Raw genomic sequence first — 19,343 nt, 5'->3', positions numbered from 1 at the left:
TTGAATATAAAAACAACAGACATATTTAAAAATTTGTCGTTAGATGACTTACCCTATTCATATATTCAACGATATTAGGTTATATTTCGATACATTAAACAACGGTAATTATTATTACATTACATTATTCTCTTTAGTAGTTCCAGTTTCAAAATAATGGCTATTTTAAAATCCATCACGCAATGTATTACGACAAAATCGCGGCAGACAAACGATTAGCCTACTAAACAAAGCGTAATGATTAGCGGATATTAGTTGACAATTCCGCACGTCTGTCACCGACGGGCGCAGTAATTTAACCGTTACAAGATTTGCACAGTGGCGCTTTAATCAGATTGTTAATCGGCGGACGTTACATCCGCTATAAAAAACCTGTGTCCTCTAGAGTTTCGGCATTCGGCTGTTTCCGTATATTGGTTTTCGATTGTAGCTACGAATTTCTGCAATTCCGGGCCCTTCGCGGGAGAGAACGGGAAGTAATTTGGAGCAAACAATATCCGACGTGCATAGGCCATGTAACAAATTGAATTTCGAGTATTGCGCCTATTTGCTGAATGCCTATCGCGATATCCTTTCACTACGGTACGTAGCAATCATTTATGAGTGCCGCTCGAGTTGTACGAGGGTAGACAAGTGAGCAGTAAGTGGATGCACCTTGAAGTCTTTTTCTGTTTTTTTTCTGTTCTTCTTCTGTTTCGCTCCACCAAACATATAGCACGATTTAATTTTATAAACGCGACTTTAAAATGAAATCTAAAAATCCTTTAATCTTAATCATTATACATATAATACCATAAGGTTATTTTTTTTAAATATACAATTTTTTATACTTTTCTGTGTAGAATCAATACACAATCTATTTTAAAATAATGATTGCGACAAATTTTTCAAACTTATTTTTTGTATATACTACAAAACTACAATATCTTTGTAGTGGATAAGAACATTCATAGATATTTAAATAAATGCATACTAGAAAAATTACTGAATTTGATAGAGATAGAGTGGGAAAAGGGAGCGAGTAAACTAAACACCAAAAAATAAGTGTGTCAACAAAAAATTAAGTATAAATCTACGCCGACAGATGAGCGCACATCAGGTGCATTAGTAAAGTAGGGAAGACCGTAGGTCGTCCATAAAGTGATTGAAATTGAACGTATCATTTGAGGAACGGCATAGCTATAAATATCTTTCTCACGGAGATTATTAATTAGGATACATATCTTATATGTAATCTTCTTTACTCTAAATTGCTAATCAACTTAACCCAGTACTTCTGGGCAAGATATTCACGTTACAGCATATTCGTCTTTCGCTTATTACAGAAGGAATTACATGGTTTACAAAATCAAATAATGAAAATTTAAATAAAATAAACAAAATTTAAATAATCATATTTATTTAACGTTGATGAGAATGCTACATTTTTTATTATCGCGCATAAAAACGTAGAGGAAGTTTGTCTTTATTATGTTTGTACAGGCAATCACTATAATTAGTTGTATGAGAAGTTGTAACGTCGAAGTTTTAAAAAATGTACCATTTCTCCCCTGTGCAATCTAAGAAAATTAAAACTGTTACTATATTAATGTCTGTTTAATCAAAGGTTTCTTTTTCTGGAGTGATTAATTCTAAATATGTCGCTTAATCAAATGTCTTGTTATGACATCTTCTAATGATATTACAAACTCGACGAGACAGTTTAATATTCGAGACGAATAGTAAATAGATTGCAAGTCATCTCACTTTATGGCACATTGTCGCAAGACCATTTTTTGTAGAACCCCCAAACGGTACCGCCTGGAAATTGGACTAATAACTATCCAATATCGCTGATTATTTCTTTCGCAGAAATTTTGCTCGATAATTGTGCGATTGGCTAAGTTATTACGCTCTCGCAACGACTGTAAAAGCCGCTTCGCGATATTGAAAGACTTTCGTGATAACGGCTCAGTATTGCGAAACTAGCCGTAAAACTAGACGAGTGTCTTTTCACTGAGGAAAGAGAAATGACAACGTTATTTAAGTGATCTTTTAATGACTGCAACATAAACGAGACACCTGCAATTGCAGAACAAAGATTATCGCGATATAACAATAAAGTATCCCCATCGTACTTCGTCTTCGACGTGGGAACGTGGCACTTGGTCGCGCGTGCTAATGATATTCGTGAGGATGATGATGATGATGGTGAGAAGGAGCATCGTGATGACCGCTTTGGTGGCTGTTGTGCACTTGGGCGTGAAATCCGTCTTTACCCGCGCGATACTTCACCGTTCTGATGTTGCCATCTGGTTCCATCACGGTGTACTCGCCGAACACTTCCGTACCTGCAAAATGTCGACGTAGGAGTTATTTGTCTTGCGCTGCCCTACGCAAAGCTGGCACATTTGGGACGCGCATTGTCGTTCTTTTTTATGAAGACGAATCGAGACTTACACGAGTACGACGGAATACAAAACGCTTCCGTATCTTTTCAGAAATCAGTAGCGGCTCGTATTGTCGTATTTTCTTATCTTGTTACATGACTTTTTTCTACGAAAAACTCTAAGATGTTGTAGAGCCAACATGACTAATCTGTACTATTATCAAAGTGATAATAGATAATAGACTGTTTAAAATATCCTAAAAATATTCCGTTAAATTATTTATTTTATGTTTCATTAAAACAATGTATAAAAATTTTTTATTTATTCATACGATATATGTTTTGTTTGTTAAAACATTCGTTTAATTAAATTAAAAATATTATTAAGCATGTAAGAGCAAAACGCTAATGTTAGAGCGAATATATTTTTTTTTGTAATTAATTTGGAATAATTTGGAATAAAAAGTACGTAATCTTATAGTAATTAGAAGGAGTTAATTAATATTAATATTAAAAATTGGTATTTGGAATCGATTTGACGTGGAAAGTAGATTTATTACAAAGACTGGAAAACCTATCTGGCGCGTGCGTTGACACAATCAAATATTATTATCTTCTCAACATTTAATAAAAATATATTCGCTTTAACACCAGTGTTTTTATTTGCCTAATAAAATGTATAATTTAATTGTATGTTTTAAGAGCTTATGTAGAATACTTGCACAGAAAGCTTGTGAATAAAATTATATTTGTTTAAATTCAATTAATATTAGAATAAAAATATAAGAAGTAAAGAAACTGTTATATAAACAATTTGCTTGAAACAGCTAATTCGCAACGTTTTTATTTAATTTGGATTTTTATCTTGCTTTTTGGGTTTGAAGCGGTACAATTGATATTTTTATTGCACAATAATGAAATACGTAGCATTCTCATCAAACATTGAATAATACTAATATAATAATAATAATAATAATAATAATAATATAATTGAATAATTGATTATTTAAACGAGATTCATTTATCGAGTGTGGACAAATTTCAATTTAATTCTGATAAGTATTCGTTGAACATCCATCAAATTATGTTTTTATGTGTGCTGCGTCAAAATATACATAAATTTTATATATATTATCGCAATATGTTTTAATATTTATTGTCACACTAAAAAAAATTATTTTGCAGACGTAGCAAGAATGATCTAAACAAAGAATTAGCTAAGGTGGATAAGTGACCTACAAACATTGCGAAATTGCATATACTTTGAATTCGATCGATAAATGATAGAAATAGAATTTCTATCTGAATTACTTGAGAAATTTAGTAAGAAAATCTCTCTGTGGCACGCACCCAGATTAAAACCAGTCATACTTACTACAAAAATTGGCTATGGTAGATGAAAAAGTTTAGTGATGAGACACGAATAATTGTATAATCCTCAGAGTTGGAAAGTAACGCATTATTTGTAACATCGTTATCGTTATATTTTTTCGATAACGATTATTACTTTCTTCTTTTTTTGTAACGGTAACGGTAACGAATTCATTATTTTTATCGTTTACTTTAGTTATCTCTATTCAATAAATGGTACACTGGTCGCGCGCTGATAACGTCAGTTATGGTATTCTTGGTTGGATAGAAATATCTTTATATTCGCTGGAAGACAGTACGTGGTTTTGTCTTATTCTTCATGTAAAAATAATTGTTAGTATAAAGTCGGATTTTGCAATATTTAGCTGTTAAAAATTTTTAATAAATTTAATAATAGGTTTGTTTATTGTAATTCACTCTTTTGTAAGAAACTATAGAAAAAGTGTGTTTATTATATATAATACGAATATACACTCGAAATAACAACTTCACATGCAGGTATTTCATAACTTTTCCAGTTTATTTAAAAAACACGCGCGTTGATAATTTTAATATTTCAATAATTTGTTTCAGACACGAGGAAATATGATTCATTTTGATTTAATAATTCTATAATTTGCTAAGCAAAATTTAATGTTATAATTAAAGCAGAGACATTTTTGCTAATGCAGCAAAGAAATTATGTGTGGAAACAATTGTCAATTTGCTCCTAAAGCAAACTGATTTTTGTTGATATTATCATAATTAATGTAACGAATCATTTCGTATTTTAAGCAAATAAAGTTTGCGCACGAAACAACTTTATTATACGTATAATTTTACTGAGCAAATTATACATTTATTTAACGAATAATAAAGAAATATTTTTGTTTGTTTTACGGAAAAGTGCCCCATTCCGGATGTAAATATCCGTAATGGGAAATATGTTATTATACGTTACGCAACTTAAGTTTGTCCTTTTATAGTAATAACTGAATGTACTTGTGATATATTATATTGTTATAAATTATATGTATTTTTATGTATATGTGTATAATTTACATTTATAATATTTTATTATACTATATAATATTTAAGTAGTTGCAGAATAAATATTCCACACATTTCAATTAGCAATGTTGTCTTAACTAACTTTTGTTGTTTTTCTGGGACAATTAATTATTTAACTATAATGAAATCCATTAATATATGGAATTTCCTTTAATGTAACAATATAATATATATATATATATATATATATATATATATATATATATATATATTCGTGTATATATATATTAAGCATACCAATTATTAAATTTATTAAAAATTGTTAATAGTCAAATTACAAAATTTGGCTCTGTATCGATAATAATTTTTGTGTGAAGAATAATAAAAAATGAAAAGATAAAATTATGCTTATAAACAAATGTTAGTCCTCCAAGTCGGGATGATTGCAGTTTTGATTATTGCAATTTGCTCTTTTTAGATGAACTAACTACACTAAAAATCATAATTTAAGCTCAAAAACAATATTTATTTTATTATTTTAAAATTAATTACGTATTTTATTTTAATATTATTAAAAAGTAACGAAAAAGTAATAATGTTATTTTGTTATTAGTCTGTTATTTTTTTGTAACGGTAACGATACCGAGCTATTATTTAAAATTAACAACGAGTAACGGGTACGATTTACTATTTACTGTAAAAAATACTGTAAAAAACTGAAAAGTAATGGTAATGTGTTACTTTTTTGAAGTAACGTTCTCAATTCTGATAATCCGCACATCCACTTATATTTGCTTGCAGAATTGATAGAATGCTGCTGCTGTCAATTCTATGTGCCATAGGCAATTTTTTAACAAATTAAAAAAATAGCGATAAATTTTAACTATGACATTTAGAATTTTACATGGACTGGTAAAAACATTTTTTTAATGTAAGGATTAATTACAGTATCACTTTAAAACCACAATGTACAGAACTCGCGATCGGCTTTAGTTACTTTAATTGAAAAGAAGCGGCAATAGTGCGCTCGCAATTGCTCAAAAAGAGAGAAAGAGAAAAAGAGGAGGGAGGAGCAGAGATCCCTTTATCAACAGCCGCTATCTAAGTGTTATATGATTATAAACTTTTCAGCCGATGCACGTCTGCCTTTGAGGGCAGGAATACCGAAGCGCGGTTTTTAGGAGCACTTTTATCGTTCCTAACTTTTCTCTCGGAGCGTTGCTATGAAATCTCTCGCTCCAGTTAAAACTTGACGACGCTCGATGACTTCGTTTTATATAGAAAAAAAATACTCTTTGTGGAAATGCCATTAGGAAATTATGAAAAACTAGGCCATCGTAAATAATATTTGTCTTGGCATTATGAGAAATTTCGTTTCATTCTAGCAGAAATTTCTCTTACAGTGACACATACGCGTGACGATTGTTTCACGAAAAAAACAAATTTTTTGTCGCAAATGAGAATCTCTCTAACTTAACAGATCTATAGCTGTAACATACGGACAGTTAGTTTGTTATGCTACAGTAACTAAGTTGCAGAGCTACATAAGATATGTAGTTGTACCTAATAAAGTTTCATATTATAGCATGACCGATTTGTTAGCAAAGACGATTCTCTATCGCAAATGAGAGAAAATGTAGTTTGATATATGCAACTAATTTTTTCGTTGTTACATTAAAGGAAATTCCATATATTAATGGATTTCATTATAGTTTAATAATTAATTGTCCCAGAAAGCAACAAAAGTTAGTTAAGACAACATTGCTAATTGAAATGTGTGGAATATTTATTCTGCAACTACTTAAATATTATATAGTATAATAAAATATTATAAATGTAAATTATACACATATACATAAAAATACATATAATTTATAACAATATAATATATCACAAGTACATTCAGTTATTACTATAAAAGGACAAACTTAAGTTGCGTAACGTATAATAACATATTTCCCATTACGGACATTTACATCCGGAATAAGGCACTTTTCCATAAAACAAACAAAAATATTTCTTTATTATTCGTCAAATAAATGTATAATTTGCTCAGTAAAATTATACGTATAATAAAGTTGTTTCGTGCGCAAACTTTATTTGCTTAAAATACGAAATGATTCGTTGCATTAATTATGATAATATCAACAAAAATCAGTTTGCTTTAGGAGCAAATTGACAATTGTTTCCACACATAATTTCTTTGCTGCATTAGCAAAAATGTCTCTGCTTTAATTATAACATTAAATTTTGCTTAGCAAATTATAGACTTATTAAATCAAAATGAATCATATTTCCTCGTGTCTGAAACAAATTATTGAAATACTAAAATTATCAACGCGCGTGTTTTTTAAATAAACTGGAAAAGTTATGAAATAGCTGCATGTGAAGTTGTTATTTCGAGTGTATATTCGTGGAAAAATATCGTCCCTCTACACATTCAAACTATTGGAAAAAATGCGGATCGCATATTAGTTGTTGTTCTTTTAATATTGTTCCTAACGCAACAAAACCACGTATATATACACACATAAGCGTCTGAAATAAAATATTCCTAACGTCTTTGGCCGTTTGTTCGAGGCATGAGGAGAGACGGAATCGCGTGTAAGTCAACTCGAAGGAATTACCATGTCGCAACTTTTCATTGAGTATTCTAAGAGCAACATTATAAAATTGCTCAAGCAAAGGTCACGTTGCCACTTTTATTCGCACAATCAGTCTATTCTACGTTCGCTTCGCTACATTTGTCAGCTTTTTCTCTTTCGGAGTTCCCGGGGCATCGCGATTCCGCGTACGTAAGTAGGTTATTCTTATTCTCCTCGTTCGCGGTACGTACGAGAAGACAAGAAGGATCCTCTCGAGACGGAGGAGATTAATCTCCATTCAAACTACACGAGCTTACCGTCCCTGTGTTCCTTTTGACCGTGATAATCGCCCGTATGGCGGTCCTCGACTCCATACGAGAAGGCATAATGCGGATGAGCGACGTAGTCCTCATGGTGACGCCCGTGACTGTCCATCCAGTTGATTCCGTGGTCGTCGCCCATCACCGGCCCGTGAAAGTGCTGGAAAGAGTGCGCGTATCCATCCGGTTTCGCACTAACCAGGAGCAAGGTCGGAAGCACCAGTACGGACAGGATGAGCTGACAAGAAGCACTTTGATCTCGTTAATCAAGTTCTCGCAAATGAAACGCTGGTGGTGAGATACGGAGTGCGATTTAGAAAACAAAAAGTTAGGTGCTACAGGCGCATCGGGATAACGGAAGAAGCTGGGTAGCTAAGCAAACGAGAGGAAGAACGAAAGCATCTTGGACGAAGTCCTCGAAGGAAGAACCGTAAGAACTGCAGCGAGGTTTTAGTCGTAGAAATGTGACGCGTAGGATGGTGAGTATTAGCCGACAGAAAACAGAGAAACACGCGGGTTATGTTGAAAGATGGGTGAAGATAAGTGGAAGAACAAAACAGCCGAGTAGAGAATTCACGGGTATAACAACGTAAGCGGGAAAAGGTAGGTGAATTACCAAGGAACAAAGGAAACGGATTAGACTGGGCAAAAAAGATAATAAGAGTAAGGAAATTCGAGGATGAGTTATCTTTGTCGAGAACTCCAATGAAAACTATTATTAGACATATATTCTTTTCGATATTCAAAGTGTCTTGGCGAGTGAACCGTAAAATAAACTTTAATTAAAATACGTGTTGATAGAAACTGCAGTCGAGACGTTTGTTTGACACTGTTTTCTTCGAGAATTTCGTTCTCTAAGCGAATTTCGTTTCGTTCAGAAACATCTCTCTTTACGTGCACTTTGTGAACAAGCAAATTATAGTAATAACCATTTACTTTTATATGCATTACGCCATTCTCTTCTCGTGTAAAGCATAGAAAAATAATTTCCTCAGGTACCTTTCTTTGCATAATTGTTGATCTAACCTCATTATAAATAAGTGTTCCATCAAGATTTCCATCAAAATTTTAGTTAAGAATATCAACACATTATATATCAGAAAATTTTTAATCGAGAAGTCGTGCAATTTTAGATAGCATTTTGTTGTCGCATAGAACATTTTTGTTGAATAATATAATAGATAAATCTAATTTAAACTACTCGGTGTTGGGTTATTACAAAGTGACAAGGGGATGAAATCAGAGGAAGGAGATGGAGTTTCTAGATTTTATGTCCATATTTTCCGCATAGTCCTAGAGAGTAACTATACAAAATATAGTCCAGATTGGTCAAAAGATTTAAAAGTCTATAAGAAATATACAAAGAGACAGATAGATATTCTATTATATAGATATATACATACATATAAAATGTAACCGTGATTTTGTTATAAACTTTAAGGGATGGTAGAGGCGATCAGTATGAGCAATTCTTATATAAGAATTATTGAATTGTAATAAACTAATTTATTAAATAACTAATTTATATTAATTAATAGTTCATAATGCAATAATCAAAGGTTTAGATTATTATTCTGCAGTGCTATTTGGATTGATTATTATACGTATCAAGGCTTGTAACTCTCAAACGTTTCCAGATATGGATTTCTATATGAAAATTGTTCATATTGATCCTATTACTCCTTAAAGTTTGTAACAAAATCACGGTTAAAACTTTATATTATGTATTGCACGATTCATATTCAAGCTAAACTTTATGTATGACAGCAATAAACGAATAGTTTAATTACATATATTTTTTAATATGATGTAATATAAACTTACAATACGTATAAGAAAATATTAAAGAAATAGAAATTGTCCTATGGTGATATATGTATTTTCGACGTGTTGCAGCTTAGATTACTCGTTCTTTTTAGTACCAAAATGGAAAGAAATTTATCTCGGGTAATAACTATTGTATAACGCATACTACTACATCCAAATATTGTTACATGTAAAAAAAGAACTTTATTTGCAAGAGAGAAAGAAAGAGAGAGAGAGAGAGAGAGAGAGAGAGAGAGAGAGAGAGAGAGAGAGATGTTATTTTTGGTAATTTATCTAAACGTATTATATCCTAAACGAAAACTTTTATCGAAGGAATATTCTTCTTCTAACGAAATGTATATGTGGGCTATTAATAGGAAATTTAATAGATATTTTTTAATTTTTTTTTTTTTGAATCAAGAGAAATATATTTACTTGAAGCAGAATGCCCTTTCATGTGCGACAAGCAAGACTTCTACTGCAGATAAAAATTGCAGACAAAAATATAGAATAATGTTATTTAATACTGTAGATAAAAATCTACTGTAGATTGTTTTAACTTTAAGAATATTGTGTTTAGAATATTTTCCTTTTAATTTTAAAAGAATTTTCTCTCTTTCTTTATATATAAGAATAAAGTTCTTTTATATTCAAGATATTCCGAGGATTTCGCTAATAATAAGATTATATTGTTTTATATGAATGTATGTATGGTATCACCGCGCTTCTAGGCGGTGATGGATAATCGTAACCATGTCGAATGCGTCCTATTAATTGTCATTATTTGCTAAGAAATGTTTGTACAAATAAATTGATTAAATTGACTTAAAGTTAGAGGAAACAGAATTTCTAATTCACATAAATCAAATTTGATTGCAAGAACTAGTAATTTTGTTTTCTTCAACCAAAATCGGTTGATTTGTGTTAGGTTAATTCAATCAAACTTTTTCCTGTAAGTGGCATTAAAGTAACGCACTATATAAAGGAAAAAATATATTCTGTATAGGAATTTTCTCACACACGTTACAAAGCTATTGGAAAAATTCTGCACTTCTTGATTAAAATTATTTCTGGTCACACAATTTTTTTGCTCTCTAAATTTTCTAAATTTTTTTGAAATTTGTTCTATAAATATATCCTAACCGGGCATGGCTACTATAGTATTTTTGCAATTAATAAACTTTTATATCTTTGTTCTCTACGAAAAATGCTCTGCGTATGTAATACATTAAGCAAAGATGGAAAAAAGGACAGACTTGCCGAGAGTAAAATTGACCGCGAGAACCAACGAAATCCCGAACACGTCCGGCTTTCCCGTGAGGATCATGACGCGCTGACACACATGGCTTTAACACCTCCTTACAAGATAACGCTAAAGTCGCCTAGTGATCGCAACAGGGACGACAGGTGGATAATCACGCAACGTGCACTCACTTCGCAGGCCATAATGCCAGTCAATGTCGCGACACGTGTTCCTTTTTGCGCAAAAACCCGATCAATCCGCGTGACCCGCGATCGCCCCAAAAACTGCGCGATCCGCCCGATAGCATTGTACCTTTTATAGGTCCGCTTTTCAAGTTTCCCCTTTGCTTAATTCTTCTTTGGATCCATGCCCGGCAGTTCGGCTCCCGCGGACGTTGCAAAACACAATTATTCAACCGGTCCAGCCGGTGCAAAAAGCGTCGTGGTGCTCGCTCAAGCGCATATTGGCCAATCCCGGACTAATGGTGCCCGCTCGTTGCGGAGGGGGAACGAAAAAATAGATCGCCCGACTCGTCCGTTTCTTTCGCCCTGCGACACGCGCATATCGATCAGGATGCCGCGCGATCGATGGCATCGAACGCCGCGCCGTTGGTCGTCACGCACGGCGACGCGCGACGCTCGCGTCACGACGCTGGATTTTCTTCCGGCGCGTCGAAAAACAGCTACTCCCATGGTCCATTTCTCTTAATGCGAATTCTCCTCCGTCCGATATAGCGAGGAGTCAAATCGACGTGGATGACGAGATCGGAGAAACGGGCGGAATGGGGAGATTGAGAACGCAGCTATCGCTTTTAGATTGCCGGAAACGTTCGTCGCGTTCGTTTGACGGTGTGAATTATTTACCTCGTACGGTGACGTAGATAGATGAAGGTGAAATGAATTTATGTGAATAAATTGTTCAGTAGACTCACAAAGCCTTTAAATATAGAATATATATTCTATGTATATATACATTTTATATTACATAAAATATGTACATCCATTTTGGTATATACTTTACATAAGAATCCAGAAACAATAATAATGTGACTGTTTCGATAATACACATTCTATTCATATCAATCACATATATACCGGCTATTAATGTTTATGATTTCGGTAAGTATAGCATTACAATATTTGCTAAACGATTATAAATACATTATAAATATAAACCATAACGTTATTGTCATAACTTGTTTGCATAACTAGTTCCTGTCCAATCAATGAGATTAAATAGTAGTTGACTACATTCAATAAAAAAATGAGTAACCGTAGACGAATAGGATGAGATTTTGTAGATAAAGAAAATAATAATATACATAAAATGTTTACGAAATATGTGGACATATATACACGATCAATATACATTACAAATACAAATATTATATATGTATATTAAATTTGTTAATTTTTGTTAATTTTATATATATATATATATATATATATATATATATATATAAATTTACGTATATACGCAAGTTATTGTATGTTCCTATTAATCACGTCTGATATATGAACAAATGAGTATTTTATTAAATTATTACTAGGATGTTTACAAAAAGCATTTACATGTTTTCTTTAAAAAATTTTTGATCTTCTTTGAATGAGTTTTATTTCTATACAATTATATGGCCTTCTCGATCTCCCAAGTTGAGCTGGATTTCTTTTCATGAAGATACATTAAAAACTTAGTGTATTCTTCAACGATAAATAATATAGAAGAATTATAGAAAAATCTAAAATGCAGCTGACCTGATTCGAAGAAGACTAGGAATTTTTGAAAGAGTTCGCAATTTTTAATATAAAAATGTAAGAGCGGATAGAGGATATGTAGAGGACATTTTTTTCGTGAATATCAAATAATAAAGTAATAAGTAAATCAAATAATAAAATAATAATATAGTAAGATATTCGTTCGTTACTTCACCGCCTGTGATTAATAGAAGCAAATGCAAATATGCATTACTAATACTAATTTGCGTTACTAATACTGAAAAACATTTGTAACTCTAATATAGATAATACAATAAAGATTAATTTTTCGATCTATGTTTACTAAATATTTGTTACTCAGTAGAATGGACTATCTAATCTCTCTCTCTCTCTCTTTTTCTCTCTCTGTAAGTCTCTAATCCATTTTTTTAACACTCGTATATATATTATGTATTATAGTGTATTCGTGTACATATACACGCTGGACGTATGTATATAATAAATATTCATATAATAAATATTGTATATGTTATCAGCAAGTGAGAAATCCGACATTGTATAGAATACTTAGTATTATAAAATATTATAGAATACTTAGATATTATGTATGAAATACCTAGGCTTTAAAAACATTACATTAAAAACTGATAGGCATTCTGTAGAATGTGTGCTTAAGTATTCCATACAATACTTGAATTTCACATAATACCAATAACATACGTATTACGAATTTTCTTTAACACACACACACACACACACACAGATACACACACACACATATAATATATCTAAATACGTTAATTATATATATCCATGGAATATACGGTCGATATCATGTAAGGTATATACATCAATGTAGATGTATTAGATACATACTATATATCGTAATGTATACTCAATTTACACACACACACACACACACACACATATATATATATATATATGAAATGTATATGTAATATATATACAAGATATTATTTGTACATTATGAAGCATATATATATATATATATATATATATATATATATATATATATCAGAGATAATAATGGTATATGGGGTTTAACATAATCTGCAGACAGATCCTTCTTTTGTTACTTTTATGTTTATCCCATAATGTACTCATTGAAACTAGCCTATATAAATATATTGTTTATATCCTTAACTTATAATACCTCGGAGAATACATTACAATTTTTTAATTTAATTTTATATATCGATAATCAATGTTATCCCTCACTTTGGTTTTTCCTTAAAGTCTCTTTCAACTCTTTTTTCCCTACAACATATAAAAAAAGAAAAGATTCGATGAAATGTGACCTAATCTGAATATTTATCGATATCAGTTTTTCTTTATTTGTTGCGTCTTGGTCACTTGTGCGATTTTCGCATTCCATCTAAGTCTCTTCTTCAAATATCCATTTTAATATCCATTTTATACTATATTTATATTTTATACCAATTTTATACTATAAAGACACTCAATCGCGATTTCACCCCTTTTACATACGAGTTATCGTAAACTGTATTACTCTACTCGCTTCCATCCGACATTGAGCAAATTATACAATTTTAACGATTCTCTGTGAGTTATGCGACATCAAAAAACTCAAACGCGACGCTTTTCGCAGCATCGCGATGAAATAGCGATACGCCGAAAAATTCGCACAACGCTTGACACCGTCGAGTGGTTCTCGCACATATTAACAAAAAGCGGAAGACTCCATTTGCTCTTTCACTTTATAGTGGAACGGAATAGAACAGTAGGTAGAATGAGAGAGGGGTAAGAGGTGGTTCGGGTGGAACAGAGACGGGGACAAGAGGACGGATTCTGGCACACGATGTGCTGGAGCGGCGGAAGTGCTCGAAGAGGCGCTCAGGTTTTGAGTTATGACACTTTTTGAGTCGAGAAGTCGCATTGTGAATGGCGCATCCGGGTCCGGCGTAATATCCTACCTCGATCTCAGAGCCGAGCGACGATAAATCTGCCTTAAATAAGATTTGCCGGCGACACTCCGGCGAAATAAAAGGAACGTAGCGGATGACGGCGCGGACTGGAGGATGCCAGCTTGTTACCTCTTCGACTTTAGCCCTCTGATGCGTTTCGCTCGCTGGTTCATACCGGAGTTAATGAGTAGCCTGGAGTCTTCGCCTTCGTCCTAATTGCAAACGCGCAGCACCGGCAGCAGTAGCAGCAACAGCAGCAGCAGTAAGCAGCAGCTTCCCTCTCAATTTCTCGTCTACCGTGATGACTCTTGCCGCGTATAAAGCAAATGACGAAATATGCCGCCAAGTCCTCTTTTTACGAACCTTTACACTCCAAGTTTATTTCTTTACCTTTATCGAATAAATTGTACACATCAGAAAGTGCGTTAATGTAAACGATATCGAGAGAGCTGTCATTACAGCGGTTTTAGTGGAATATGACTGCGTCAGATATTACGTTTCGAGGAATTTACTTTCTCTCCATAATCATACTTCTTTAGTGTAGTTGAGAGGGGATGCTACACTTAAAAACTTTACCAACAAAATACTGATTTCTTACTGCAAATTCTACGTCGTACTGGTTACATAGAATTGCGAAAGCTTTTACATAATGAAAACACATGCAAGAATTAATCGGAGCATTCTTCAATAGATGACAAAAACGATGAAACATTTTAGAATTAACATTTCGAGCTGCTAACTAGCGTAAATATATAATATTTACTTGATCAACATAGGTCAATAAAAAAAGAATTATAAAAGTAGTAGAGTATATATAAAAAGATCTACTATCCAAAATTTTCGTATATTTTTAAGCTTCCAAATTCAGTTGTAAAGATATAACAATATTCTTTGAAATCTTCTTGGGAGCAAACACACGTTCGATATGTACTCGCCTTCTCAGAAAGGATGTCAGATTTTTATTTATAACTTTTATCCGCCTTGTCCAATGGAAGGATCTGTTTTCTATTGGAAGAATTCTTTCATTGGACAAGACGGAAACGTTCTTAAACTCACGAATAAAAGTCTAACACTCTTTCTGAGGGGAGTGTATATACCGAACATGTGTTTGTCCCGTTCAGAAAAATTTCAAGGTTTGCTATAGCTTTACAACTGAATTTAGAGGTTTAAAAATACAATAAGTTTGCGGAAGTATTTCGACACATATATGGTTAGGTTTTTCACTAAATTTGGTAAAAAGAAACAGCACACATTTATGCAGGATGTCCAGATCCTTTTCCGCAATTTTTGTGGGAACCTAGAATGTTGAAGTGACCATAAAAGATCGATACTATTTTGCGATATTCGCAAAATCTTTAATTAAAGAAGATTGGTGAATGATTACGATATGGTAGATGAGTTATAATGGCGCCGTCTGCCGTTGTATATTTATAGATCAAACTGAATACAAAAAGTCTTATACTATTTTGCAAATTACCACATACGTTTTTAGATATTAATTAAAGAAGATTTATGCATTATCGCGCACAATCATGTAAAATCTTTTTTCATTAATAACTAAAAATCTACGTTATTTGCAAAATGATGAAGGGCTTTTTTAGTTCAATTTGATTTAATGTGTAAGCACACAACAATACACATCGCCACTACCATATCTACTATGCTACTACCATAATTTATCTACCATATCGCGCGTGATCATTCACCAATTTTCTTTAATTAATATCTTGATTATTATTGCAAATATGGTAAAACAATATAGGACTTTTATATTCACCTCAATCCGTTCTACGTTCTCAAAATTGCGGTGGAAAATCTGGGACACTCTATATAAGATGTATATGTAAAAGAAATACGAATAGCATGACGATCGCTTCTTCGTTATCGATATTTTCTCAAGTTCACTATCAAATTTGACATTCTTTTAACACAAGTTATTAAAGCATATGGTAATTTTTTTAATAATAATTATTATTACTTGATGTTATTAAGATTAGTATCGAGGAAAGAAGCTATTAAAGTTGCATGTTGATTCATAATTGTAATTTTATCTTTCGCTTTTTATCCCAATTCGCAAGTAATTTGCAGATACGTATGGATTTATTAGTTGATCGTGTTAATTATGATGTAAATTACTGATTATTTTCATTGCAATGTACAGTGTTTTACTTCGGAAAAAAATCCTCAAATCTGCGTACCTGGTATATAAAATAAAGAAATGTGTTCATGTGTTCACGAGAATACGCGAATAAATACTGCAGGACAAGATACAACTTACTACAGCAGCTTTGCGATTGCGAATTATGTGTATAGTTTCTCGAGTTTTATAGTCTCTCGGAATTATATGAAGTTATACCGTAAAAGTGACGGCGATAAATCAGGCTCAAGATTAAATTGTAGGAAACATGATTTGTTGCTGACATAAAATACGAGGAACGCCAAAGGGAAATTGCGCCAGTTTACATCTGAGTTGGCCTCGTATGTGCGTTTTCCATGACAATGCACATTAATCATTTGCTTTTGTGTCCTTCATTTTTAACATTTTTACTCGCTCTAAACGTGACCTAGTCATACACTAAGTAAGTAACGAGAAAGCGACTTTATAATTTCTAAGTAATTGTGTTTTCATGCTATCGACTACTTCTCCTTGTTATTCGATGCCTTAAAAAATCCTTTCTTCAGATTTAATGATAATAAAACATGTTGGGTATTATATTAGAAAAGAGAGAGTGTAAGAGAGTGAGAGTGAGAGTGAGTGAGAGAGAGAGAGAGAGAGGTGAGGGGAGAGGAAGGGAAAGAAGAATAATGCGGATTATTAGGAAAGACAATATAAACAGATATAGATTTCTTGATCAAATATATATATACGTAATATCCAATTAAACAGTATTTATGAAATAATATGATATATCATAATTTACCGCGCAAAGCATCGCTGTTAATTTATTTCAACGAACGACATGACGGACACCACGTTAGTAATTACCGATGATAATGTCACACTTTGCGCAAAGTGCACCAACAGTGTAATTCAGCGATCCCACGAGCATCACGCAAAATCAGTAAGGCTTCATACACCGGTCGTGATAATTGTCGTTTCATTTTGCGGACAATTATTGGAGTATTTTGGTGGGGAACGTCACCCGCACACACATGTGCATCCTTTAGACAAAATTTTGTAATTTTGGCGCGCACTCGCGCAAGCTCGCATCACTCGGACCATCGAGACCACTCTATGAAATGCAATCCATGTTTTCGTTTGCATCCTGCGGGACAGGCTTTCACGACACGAGACAGTTCACGCGTGGAAGCGGGACAAATTGGCTGACGCGTACGTTAGACGATAAATCACGATATTCCATTTTATTTTAGCTCTTCTCGCCCGGGAAAATCTATCGCCCATGTGCTCCTATTTCCGGTTGCCCTTTACTCTCTATCTGTCTCTATTTCTCTCTTTCCTCGCTCACAGCAAGCTTGCATCTCGCATACGCATGCATTACGCGACGACCATTCTCTTCGAAGCGGCTCACTTAGCGAACTATCCTTTTATCCGTTCACGAGGCTCGATTTGAATTTTATAATGCCTTTTAATAAACCGCCGAGTGATATCGACAGGGTTATTAATGATCATCGCCGCATTGGCTCGCCTGTGCGCGGAATCTCGAGTACCAGATATTAATGCTTTAATAATGTTTTAATGAATGTGCTCGACGTCGAAACGAGCGAGATCAGTGTATAATGGTGCGTAGTTTCGATCGATTAGCATAACTATCGTGCTGTAAAATGCAGATACAAAAAAATTACGATGACCGTTAAAGATATATTAATTAGCGCACACCAAATGCATGAAGAGGGCAGAAAAATAAAATTACTAAAATTATCATAATTTTAATTCTGATTAATTGACATATTGCGTACATTCATGTTTAATTGGCCTGAAGCGTTATAAAAAACACACATCTTAATGAGATATTTATTAATTTTTAGAATTTGAAATTTTTTAAGATATCAGGAACATGGTTTCATTAATCGAAAACAACGTTCGTGTTGCAAAATTTCGCATAAATACTACGTGGCAACCTGCTATTTCGTAACGTGCTTAGCTCCGAAGATCTGAGGTACAAAAACCATATATTGCTTGTAGAGTATTACGCAATCTAAATAAATTTACAAGCAAATTGTACTTGTTAAAATTAATAATATATATATATATATATATATATATATATATATACACACACGCATATATAGGGTGTCTGACGCAAGACACGCAATATCACGTGTGAAATTGGAGCACGTTTATCTAAGAACAAAAATCCTTGACAGTTTACAAACAACCACGTGAAATTTTGAGACATTAAAAAAGAAGAGATTGCTGAACCAGAGCGCGCGATTATGGGCAATAATACTATAGTATAATAAATGTACTGTTTGATCTAATGTATAAATGTACTATGGCAGACGGCAGACAGCTTATCTACTATATCGGACGTGATCATTCACTTCAACATCTTCTTTAAATAATATCTCGAGATTTATTGGGCAAAATATGTCGCAAAACGATATGGGACTTTTATATTTACCTTAATCCGTTCTACATCCCTACAAAAATTGCAGAGGAGAGTCTAGGACACTTTGTATACCAGAATGTCTGTCTATCTCTTCCCTATAAACTTCTAAACTCTTTTTTGACTGATCTAGATCAAATTTTGCATGATTACTCTCTAGAATCCTGCGGAAAATATAGACTATATGAAATCTGGACCCCTTATCTCTTTCCTCTGTTTCCTCTGATAAGAAGAATGTCAGATTTAAATATAGTATAATATATATAGTTTAGTAAATATAACATTTCAATTATCTGTTATATAAAAAAGGTAAAGTTGCTTTGAAGTAGTTTGTGACTCCAGTATGCCATATAAAGGTGTCAAAGTGCAAAACAAAGATCACTTTTTGTTATAATTCGGTACCTGAGCGCGCCTACTTTAGCCAATATAAT

General features: G+C 33.0%; 1 protein-coding gene across 1 annotated transcript; it reads right to left on the bottom strand.

The window, feature by feature from the left end:
- Positions 1-2,053: 2,053 nt before the first annotated feature.
- On the bottom strand, positions 2,054-10,767 carry LOC116841213 (histidine-rich glycoprotein-like). The gene is made up of 3 exons (XM_032808896.1): positions 10,701-10,767; positions 7,632-7,892; positions 2,054-2,330 (listed from the first exon to the last, which is right to left on the bottom strand). The coding sequence occupies exons 1-3, from the start codon at positions 10,765-10,767 to the stop codon at positions 2,158-2,160; spliced, it is 501 nt and encodes a 166-aa protein (XP_032664787.1). The 3' UTR covers positions 2,054-2,157.
- Between the last annotated feature and the right edge of the window lie 8,576 nt (positions 10,768-19,343).

This window comes from Odontomachus brunneus, unplaced genomic scaffold (assembly GCF_010583005.1).
Source record: "Odontomachus brunneus isolate Ranch 3 - 2012 unplaced genomic scaffold, Obru_v1 Obru_scaffold_014, whole genome shotgun sequence".
Lineage (NCBI taxonomy): Eukaryota > Metazoa > Arthropoda > Insecta > Hymenoptera > Formicidae > Odontomachus > Odontomachus brunneus.
This window is presented reverse-complemented; position numbering and strand designations above follow the sequence as displayed.

What these genes read in the sequence shown, in the direction of transcription:
- LOC116841213 (XM_032808896.1), bottom strand. Translation starts at nt 10,767, where the DNA reads ATGATCCTCACGGGAAAGCCGGACGTGTTCGGGATTTCGTTGGTTCTC. An exon ending in CGCGGTCAATTTTACTCTCG is followed by an intron (nt 7,893 to 10,700) that starts GCAAGTCTGTCC and finishes TTGATTAACGAG; the next exon opens with ATCAAAGTGCTTCTTGTCAG. An exon ending in TCAAAAGGAACACAGGGACG is followed by an intron (nt 2,331 to 7,631) that starts GTAAGCTCGTGT and finishes GACATTTTGCAG; the next exon opens with GTACGGAAGTGTTCGGCGAG.